Source organism: Crassostrea angulata, chromosome 6 (genome assembly GCF_025612915.1).
Source record: "Crassostrea angulata isolate pt1a10 chromosome 6, ASM2561291v2, whole genome shotgun sequence".
NCBI classification, from domain to species: Eukaryota; Metazoa; Mollusca; class Bivalvia; order Ostreida; family Ostreidae; genus Magallana; species Magallana angulata.
In genome coordinates this window covers 28,973,826-28,984,634 of record NC_069116.1, presented here as the reverse complement: position 1 = coordinate 28,984,634, position 10,809 = coordinate 28,973,826, and the positions used below count along the sequence as shown (strand labels likewise).

General features: G+C 35.2%; 1 protein-coding gene across 4 annotated transcripts; it reads left to right on the top strand.

The window, feature by feature from the left end:
* The first annotated feature begins 45 nt into the window (after positions 1-45).
* Positions 46-9,238, top strand: LOC128188356 (A-kinase anchor protein 1, mitochondrial-like). 4 transcript variants are annotated; one of them, XM_052859352.1, is made up of 10 exons: positions 46-196; positions 1,228-2,533; positions 2,664-2,886; positions 3,803-3,954; positions 5,636-5,662; positions 6,186-6,366; positions 7,109-7,256; positions 7,427-7,494; positions 7,739-7,875; positions 8,139-9,238. In XM_052859352.1, exons 2-10 carry the CDS (start codon positions 1,259-1,261, stop codon positions 8,202-8,204), a joined length of 2,277 nt encoding a protein of 758 aa, XP_052715312.1. In that variant the 5' UTR covers positions 46-196; positions 1,228-1,258; the 3' UTR covers positions 8,205-9,238. The 4 variants fall into 4 exon arrangements, with proteins under 4 accessions (XP_052715312.1, XP_052715313.1, XP_052715315.1 ...); XM_052859353.1 differs by having other exon boundaries at positions 3,803-3,933; positions 8,139-9,237; XM_052859355.1 differs by lacking the exon at positions 5,636-5,662 and having other exon boundaries at positions 3,803-3,933; positions 8,139-9,233.
* Positions 9,239-10,809: the final 1,571 nt, after the last annotated feature.

The window sequence follows — 10,809 nt, the reverse complement described above, 5'->3', positions numbered from 1 at the left end:
TAATATTATACAAGGTGCACTATGAAAAGTAGTTCAGGAAAATCTCGCGAGACTTTGAGGATGTAATGTTTAATGGAGGAAACACGTGTGGTGCAACTGAAAAGTTATTTATTGCGCATCTTCGAAGTGACACCTTGTTGCAAAGGCCAGATTTGAAAGAGCGAGACCTTTGGTTTCTTACAGGAAGATTATTTTGGTAAATATCCCTTTATACTCCGAATATGCAGTTCTATGAAGAAGTAAACCAACCGACCTTGGCCACTGAAAACCAAAACAAACCATGAAAGTCGATGGCGACAAAAGTATATTGAAACGGAGCACGCCATATGACAGCATCACACGTGATGCAGTTCTCTTAACGCTTATTAAAAGCACTGGTTTATTTATCTATATCATGAAATCTCTTTAATTTCTTTTTTTTGGAGAAAATGTAGTTGCTGTATTATTTTTGAAAGTCACGGCACTGAAAAGAGTTGCCGCCCCTTATTGAAGAGGTTTGATTTTATTTCTGAATTTACAAGGTGATTTAATTTTTTACAATACTTGATGCAAATTTTCTTAAATGCGTCATTCGCTACAATTACCCCCATGCCTTTCACTGCATAAAAGGGATAAGAGAACATAAATGTTGAGAGAGAAACCTGGTATAACTTGTTCAGTATCACAGATTTGACTTTTCTTGAGGAATGTTCAGGGTTTTAGCAGTTAGACCATTATTCTTACATTCTAAAATGATGTGCAAGGTTTTAAAATATGCGAGGGCAATACAATCAAATTTAAATTGGATGTTGAATCTGCTTGCCTAAGTTACTCGCTACACAAAGTTTGTGTAGAGAGCGAGTGAATCCAACATCTAATGATGAAATTAACAGTAAAGCTGTACAAATACACACAGATGTCAAGATGTAATGTGTATATATTGCCATAATTGATTAAAAAGCATTTTATAATAAGGTAAATATCCTCACATAAATTGAGTGCATTTTTACTTTAAACAAAGTACCATTATATGATATGTTATTCCACATGATGAGTTCTGAACTTAATGATAATTCTTTAATTATCTTTCTAGAATATAATAAAATAATTATATTCTTACATTTTTCAGGTATTCATTTCATTAAGAATCCAATAATGTTATGCTTTAGAACTACTATAATGCTGTGATGTCATTTCAAGTGAAAATTGTTCAAATGGTGATGTATGATGGCAGGTTTTTTTTTGTAGGCAAATACTGGCATAGTTCATAACTTCAAGAATGCCAAACATTAGAGGAATTCTCACATTTGCTCTACCTGCAGTAACTGTTGTGTTTGGCTTCATTTGGTATTTTGGAAGAAAAAAGAGTCCCAAACCTAAACTTTTAGAGAACAAAGAGACAAATTCGAGTATTCCAACATCAGAGAGTTCTGTATCTGAACAAAACAACACTGAGTCCTCAAAGAATTCAAATAATGGTAATGGTGATGGTAGTTTGTTGCAAAAAGCAAAGGTCAATGTTGAAATTGAAAAAAGCAACCATGATGCATCTGCTTCACCAGCAAGTAATAGGAAGAGGAAAGCCTTCCAGATCACCAGAACAGATGACCTGGAGGTTTCTGATGGACCAGACTCAGTGGATGAGGAGATGAATCAGGAAGACCAAATCATACCGAAATCGTCACAGTCTGTCTCCAGTGGTGCACCAACGCCATGCAGTCAAGCTGACATCTCAGGAGGGAAGTCTCAGGGTAAAATTCAGAAGAAGGAGCCATGTCTGAATGGATCGCCGGAACCAGCTGAATCGGAACTTAGTACAGTAAATGAGAGTATAGTCATTGAGAGTGCATCCCAGTCCATGTTGTTTGGAGAGAAAACATCTTTGATGAATGATGCTTTCATGACATCGGGTATTAGTGAGCAGAGTATACTTGGTGAGAAGGATAAACAGTGTAAAGTGCAAGACATTTCTCTCTCTACCTCTCTGAGTGAGCCTCTTCTAGAGTCCACCATGTTAGATACGACCCAGTCTCAGCCTCCTCCCGCAGAGGTGGTGGAGGAGGTAGTCAGGAAGGAGTCCAGTGTCTTAGAAACAGTGCCATCAGTCAACACACCAACAGAAGCACAGTCCCCCTTACAATCTCGATCTCAACCTTCATCTGTCTCCGAGAATATGGCCCAGCAATCAAAAGACAATATAAGTTCTATGAACGGTTCAAGGGAGGAAAAGAATTCAATGCAGGATAAGAAGAAGGAGAAAAATTCTCATACTGCTGATAAAACGGAGACTGATAAACACAAAACAGTGATCGACAACAGGAAGTCGTCAAGTCCAAAACATACGGAAAGGAAAACTGCCTCATCTACTAAGGTTGAAAATCATCAGAATGAGCACCATCAAAAGAGCAAGCACGATGTCCATCAGAAGTCTTTGCCCCATAAGGACAGGCATGTAAACAGGAAAACGCACTCCTCCGGAGGGAGTGACCATGCCATGGACAATGGGGTGCATGGATCAGATTCCAATTCATCTGGATGTGACAATGCGAGTGAGGTGAGAATCAGTGATTAACTTTCAATTTGCTTGTTGAATTTTAAAAAATCAGAACAGGTTAAAAGAAAAATTATGTAGTGGAATGTTCTTTCACATAGAATTTGGATGGGTTGTTGTTGTGTATTTTAAGGCATCCAATGACAGTGGACGGGGGCCCAGTATGACGGAGCTCTCTACTCCAAACACATCCCCCAATCACCAGGTGTACCACTGTAACTTCCCTACTGCTATCTGTGGTCGTCTGATTGGAAGGCAAGGGAAAAACATCAACTTCATCAAGGAGAAGTCTGGGGCAAACATTACCCTTAGTGCAAACCCCTTTACCCCAGAGTTTCAACTCTGTAGCATTGAAGGTACTGTTATTTTCTAAGAATTAGAATAGCTTTAATTTTGACGGGGGAAAGTGGTATGGTTATTTATGCTCTGCCAGTAAGTACGAATTTTAAGAGAGAAAGAATGATGTGTAATCTTAGTCTTGTAAATACATGCATTTTGCAGTAAGTAGGACTGGGACGATACTGTACTGAGCCGATTCGGTACATATCACGATACATGAGATGCGATACGATACATATCACGATACATTGCAATTAAATGAAAACATGAATAAAAGTTTAAAATTTATTCAACTTGCCGATGTATTACAGCATGTCCAAAGTTATTTTGTTATATTCATAATGAGCGTTGCACAGTTTACAAATTACTTTAGTCTCGTGTATACTAGTTTTTCATAAACAAGTACTCCAAAAGTTTTCCACACTCCATATTTAGCCTCCTAACAGTTTTGACAACTTTACGAGGTTTTCCGCCATCTTTGTACTTTCATATTAGGTGCGCGGAGTAAAGAAGCCGATATATGAAGCTCGGATATTTTTGAAAAATAAAAAAAGTTCAGTAAGGTATCGTTGTATTAATGGTAAATGTATCGATCCAAATATCGTCAAAATAAATACTGCGATGCACCGGTGGATCGTCCCATCCCTAGCAGTAAGTTTGATATTTGGGAGTAGAATTCAAGTAAGATTTTAAAAGGGGATTTTAAAACTTGATTTATGTTTATTTTAAGTTTTATTATCTGGAAAGAAATCAGATTATTCATGGTTATATGTAACAGCATATGCAAATGCTATCTGTTAAGTAGTTTACAATTAATCTGTTATCAGGGAAGGTATGACTTGCATATTAGGCAACTTTTATCCTGTGTTTTCATGTTAAAAGATAGATATCATCTTTTGAATAAAATGGAGTTGAACACTTTAATATTTCCAGGCTCACAGAGACAGATAGAGGCAGCACTCCGGCAGATAGGACGGAAGTTTCCCGATGTTGACTTGAGCCCGGTCAACATTCCGTCGGGGGACAACCCCCAGTCAGCTGTGTTGGTGCCTGATATCATGCAGGTAATGCCAGGCATCTCACAGGTAACTATCATTTCTCTTGTCTCTCTCTCCTCCCATGCCTTATCCAGGGGCTCGGCGCATGTCATTCCTGTCTTTTACAAGTAAGAATGAGGTACACGTAGTGGTTTCTTCTTCCTTTTTTTTTGCACATCAGTCAGGACAGTAATATTACTCTCTGACTGAAGAAAATTAGCAAATACATATAATAAAATTCGAATCTCAATCTTCCACATTTCAAAAACTGTTTGAAGCCTTATTCTTGACTTGTTCTCTCTGGTAATTGGTTGGGGGAGGGTAACAGATTGCATGTCTAGAAGTGGTGTAATGACTATCTATAATATAGTTTGTTATATTCAGTAGTATATTCTCACTATATAACTCTATATAGACAAATAGTCAATAATTGTAATATTAGCTCGTCCGAAAAATATTGACCGGTCAATATTTTTTTGATATTGACCGGCTAGGAGTAATATCTAGAGAACATTCCCTCTATTTCAAATAATCGCCTCTGATTAGTTGATTCGTAAACGATGACGTGAATAACTCTTCGCGACTCCAAAACAAGGTGACGTCATAATAGACAGTCAATTAAGGCAAGTAAACAACGGACGCACAATGCGACGGATTGCTATCATAACGGATATAAGGATTTGCGAATTACTGTGAAGTAAAATCAGGTAGAACATCTGTATATTAATTCTTTCGGTTGGCGGAATATCACCAGTGACCGTTTGATGCTGAGGATATTTTGGAAATGAACTTTGCACAGATTTGAATTCGTGAATTCTTTGCTTAGCCGAGAAAATTACGGCGATCTGTTTTCAATTACTTTCTTAAATTTGGTTTGTTTCTTCATATAACAAAACAAATGTTGACTGTGTTTTCGGGCAACATTGATTATATTAGCCCCCTTGGGACGAATATATTGCCCTCCGCTTCGCGTCGGGCAATATTTCGTCCCTCGGGGGCTAATATAATCAATGTTGCCCTCAACTCCAGTCAATATTTGTATAATATTATTCTGGAAGCTAGTTTAATATAGTCACTTTTCCTGTTCCTTCTGCTCACAGATATCAATGTATGATAAATGCCTTGCATTCACTTTAATGTTATCCAACTTGCTGAATATATAAATATAAACTCACTGTAACTTCTGCTGGTTCACTAATGGTAGAATAATGTAATCTCCTAATGTAGAGAAAAATTTTCACTATGTCTTATAAAATTCACCAATGAAATGTCCAGGACACAGAATACAGTTTGGATGTCCAGGTTTTTCTTAAATTGGTCAATTAGATGATAGATAATTTAAGTTTTAGAGCTGTTCCCCATTGGTATTGAATTTGCTCTGTTTCATCATGTTCATATAGGTACATGTATCTGCTTAAAATCCAATTTTTTTTCCTTGTCCATGTTATTGGTATTTGTAGTTTAGTTGACGAAGTCATATTTATTTATTTATTTTTATTTTTTGGAATTTTTTACCTTGCATAAAAGATGGAACAGTATCTGCTTAAAACCCAATTCCATGTATAGTTTTTGTATATACTGTAGTTTAGTTGAAGTCATACTATTATTTTTTTTCTTTTGAAATTTTTCTTTTGGGACTTTTTGCCATGCATTGAAGATAAAACATCAATTTTATTTCTCTGTTAGCTGTCAGAATGCAATGTATAAGATAATTTTTCCTCCTTCTTAGATTCCCAGTATTGTGGTTTTAGGAATGGTAAGTTCTCGAGGTATCCAACCTGTATTCAGTGTGCTCAACCACTTACATACAAGTGTTTACATTGTCTAACATAGATGTTTAGATCAAGTTTATTCATAATCTGGTTGCAGTGGAACATTACAAAGATTTTACAATGAACTAGAGCTAGAGGAGTGTCTTACTCATTAGATATCCTTGTTTACAAATCTACACTTAGCTTTCCTATTCTGTAGCTTTCCTGAGATTTTGTATTTTTGTACATTGTAAAAGATACTTGCTTTGATTGTACTCATTGTGAAAAATATATATAGATAATATTTATTATATTTACTATGAATGATAAATTTTTGAAAGTGTTAATGAAATATCTTTGTTTACATTTCAAAAAAAAATTTATCCAAAATAAGAAACTAGTTACAAGTTAATGCATCAGTTATTTTTGCACATTATATAAATTATTCTATATTGTCATTATCAACGTTATTTATTTTATCAAGTATAAGTAAATGGTTAATCTTAAGTGGCACTGCGTTGTTTTTAGCTGAGCCTCCCAGAGGGTGTGTCTATAGACGTGGTGGTCTCTAGCATTGTGGACGCCGGCCACATCTTCATCCAGCAGCCCACCCACCCGTCTTTCCCGTCGCTGGAGCGCCTCAACCAGTTTATGATTGCCTGTTACATGCAGGATGGCCTCGTCCCTCAGCTGCCACGCCCTCTAGAAGGTGGGACCCTCAAGTTTATCTATATACACTAACTGCAGAACTGTAGCTCTACAGGAATGTTGATAGACCGTTTAGCTTTATTTCCATTTATGCCAAAATAAACTATTTTGCATAAAAATTCAATAGTATTAGGCTTACCAACCTGATTGCTAACAAATTTTAAGGAAAACTTTTTGATTATAATAGATTTTTTTTATTTTTTATTTCTGACATCCCTCGCTTCACAAGCTTTGATCTTTTTCTTAAACACCCCTCACCAAACTCAGAAAGTGAAGTGTGTTTAATTCATGTGCAGATCAGTAGTTGCCTTTCTCACCCGTAAACAAACCACAATGCTTCACTTTACTGGGCTGGTGAGGATGTTTAAAGAATTTTAGAGGCAAACAATGTGATAGTACATATTTATTAGAAGAGAGAAATCTTTTGCTGAAATGAAATCTTAATTAAATTATATTTAAAAAAATAAATGAACTTTTTGATGATGATATACTGTAGGTTTATTAATATTCAAGGGTATCAATTTTCGTGGATAAAGTGAAAATCACAGTTTCAAGGATACATAAATTCGAGGCCAATGACCCTATCAATACAAAATCTTAACAGAAATTGCATTTCAGTGAAAATTTAATTTCGTGGATCAACTTAACAATGAAATCCACGAAAATTGGTATCAACGAATATTGATGAAACCACAGTACCCGATAGACAAGACTTAGTGAACATGAGAGATTTTTTATTGTAGTTGGTGTGATTTGTGCTGCCCCTATGTTGAATGGCTGGTACAGAGCTCAGATTTCTGCCGTGTGTGAGGAGACAGATGAGTGTGATATCAAATATGTGGATTACGGCGGATTCTCCCGAGTTCAAGGGAGTTTACTGCGGCAAATCAGGTCAGCAGAGTATAATTTTTCCACATCAGAAAGACTTTTAAGTAATTTTTAGAATTGCTTTTGTGATACTAGAAGAATTTCCTCCCTTTGACTAATTTGTACAATGATTTTGTTCTGATTTTTGGTTGTTTTTATAAATAGAAAAAATTAACCTGTTTTCATTTTTACAGGAGTGATTTCATGACACTGCCTTTCCAAGCTTGCGAATGTTATATGGCCAATATAACACCTTTACAAGGTAGATTCATAAAATTGATGGTTGAGCTTAAATGCTTAGAGAAACAGAACTTCATGAATTATATGTGATGGTAACAACATATTTTGATATTAACAAATTTGTTCAGACTAGATGGTAGGAAAAAAGAAAAAATATTTTTGATTAATTGCATTGGTACACACAAACATACATATACCCATACTTGGCAGGATTACTCCCAAAATGATGTTTTTAATATCCTGAAAATTGTAACTCAATGTTTCAGATGAAGAGTACTTCAGTTCTGAGGCTGCCAATGTGTTGGAGGAGCTGACCCAGGGACAGATGTTACAGGCCCAGGTGGTGGGGCGCAGTGAGGAAGGCATTCCGTATGTTCACATCTACCAGATCAATGGAGAAAAGGTAGGACACCTGTCAGATCCATAGATGATCTGTTACTGGGACATGTATTTAGTGTTAGAAAAAGCTCCTTTTTTAATGTCTTCATTGAAGTTGTAGCATTATAGTAACAATTCTGTATTTTTAATTTGGCAATTGTGAATGCAACACAGCCAAAAACACCATAAATGCTGAATTTTCTTCTCAAATTTGAAAATTTATTGTAAGCACATTCTCTCTTTAAAATGATGAGCAACTTGGTTGACGTACATAATGTACATTTTAAGGTCACACTTGTCAACCGAGAAATGGTGAACCGCGGAGTGACGAGGTGGATAGAGGTGTTGTCCTGAAGCCGTGTGTTCCGTTCCGTTCCATTGTGTCCAGCAGACGTCTCGTGCACCGCAGCTTCCTGTGTAATGTAACCAGAACTTCCCCCGTCAGACGGACATCAAACAGAGGAGATCGTAGCCACACCATGTGTTGACCTTCCCCTTCCATTGAGGGCAGGGAGTACAATCTGATTGAATTTATGACATTTTGGTAAAATGCAGGATTTTGGCCACGGAATTGAGAGATCAGCATTGTTTCAGAATTCTTTATTGCAGTGTGCTTTGTATGATTGATAATGATAGCATTGACATGAAACATTGGATTACTTTGTGCTTCTTGTTTCCATGTGTCTCACCACTTCGATGTCAATTCCAATGATTTCTTTGGTGGTAGGTTAACACCAGATTTGTACTACAATGTATTACCTGTATGGAATGAAAAAGCAATATAAGATTGGACATAGGATATCAAGTAACTGTCTTAAATTAAGTTCTGAATGAACGTGTATATTAGCTTTAGAAAAGAAAATATACTATATTTTTGTGACCAAGTAAATCACTTGTTAGAGCTTAAATAGATTTATATTGTATATATGCACAGCAGAACAGAATTCAGGAACCGTCACTGTGCTTTGCTTTCTCAGAACTTGAAATAGAAATTCAAATTGAATTTCTGTAATCATTTATTACTTTCCATTTTGTTCTGGATAGTTAGTTTGCTCAGTCTTAGGAAACCATTTCTATACTCTGTCCCGAGTTTTTGCTTTCACCACTTTTTGCTTGATATTTCAATAATAGTAAATACCTTTGTGCTCAAACTACGTTCATCCACTAATATGAAAAATGTCCAGATTATCTGTTTAAAACGCCCCCTCTACCGCTTCAGGTTTCAATACACATCCGAAAATTGAAAGTCTACGGAGATTTTGCATTGGATCAGCCATTAATAAGCCCGCATGATAACGTTAAAAAATTGCGCAATGTATTCCAAGTGTATTCCGAATGGAGAAAAGATGTAAACATTTCCCATTACAAATCTCCGTAAGAAAATTGTTTTCGTTCCTCTGAAATTTTATGAGTGAAAAGGAATAATTATTCAATTGTTTTTCTTTCATAGGTATGTGTATTTTTATTAAAAATCATCAAAAATTGATGGAAGCAATAACTTGGGACAGACTATAATTGGTTTTTGTATCTGTTATGTTGTTTAATTTGGTTTCAGTACTTGTTTTTTGAGATGACTTTAAGGAGGCCGGATAGTTAACAAATTAATCATCAGTTCTACCAAACATTTTGAGATATGATTTGTGTAGCGATTACAAAATCCATATATTTTTCCTTTCAAAGGACTATGTGTGGTATGCATTTCTCACTCCAAATATTGAATTTCCTTAGAGAGCTTTAAAAATAAGGTTGAAGATAGTTGAAATCATATTAAAAATAAGTATGTTAAAAGTGGTCTTAATGTACAAATGATGCCTGGAAGATTGTCTTATTTTGATAAATTAATGTTTTGTAGCAATATATGGGTGTTTTCCGACGGTTTTTCAACTTGGAAACATCGAGCGCATGCTTGCTCAAGTAACATTTTTAACTTTGATGTGTATAATTATAAGAACAAAAAGATATGTAAAAATTGTACTTGAGCAGTCCTGTGCTATTTACTATCAAAGGCAAAGTATGAAGGAAAAATGACAATACTTTCATTTTTTTTTATATATTTTTTTGGCGAAATTGCGAGAATTTGCCCATTTTTGTGATGTCATAGAAAAACAGCTATTAGACAATGATGACTATTATCAAGATTAATGTGATAGGCATCCTCTGTAAGATGTTTTATGAAGGTTTGATTTTGATACAAAACTATTTTATAATTGGGGGAGATATTTGACAATACCAAATATAGCACTTTGGGTATTTCCCTATATCTTTATATAGAATTTTTCTTGTAAATGAGATCAATACAGTCTAAAAATGGACATGGCCATCAAGTTTTCTTAAAATGTAAAAACAAAGAAATCATTTCGCTTGAAATCAAAATTTTCTGTCTTCAATTAATAAAATTTGAGTGTGTTTGTATGTATCACCAGACTTTGCAGATATTAGAACTGCAATATGTGGACACCATTGGAATACACACATACAGGCCACATCTTGTACCTTATTGTCTTTCTGTTGTGTATTAAGGAAAATGTCTCAATAGGGAAGGTTAAGCTTGAAAGCATTTTAGATGTTGCTATAATTAGCCATGCAGTCAATGGAAATTCCATGCAAGATGTACGTTTAAAAAATGCCATAATACCATACTACATTTTTCAAGGGAGATGACTAGGTTCATTGGAGATGTATGTTCAGTTATGAGTATTGTAAAAGTGCATTGGTGCAAGTTACCTGTGTCAAACTATTATAATTTTATTGAATTTTTTTATCCCAATTTTTTATTAGATTGACTCAGTTGTGAACTGTCTGAACAAAATTGTTTAAATTGCCATAATTTTTTTTCTGGTTGTTATGAACAATTTGTTTTAGTTTTTGTGTATATATATTTTTTTGTATTATTATTATTTTACACAGTAACATCTTCACAAGCTCTGTGCAGGTGTTTTCCTGTTTCACAAGCAACTTT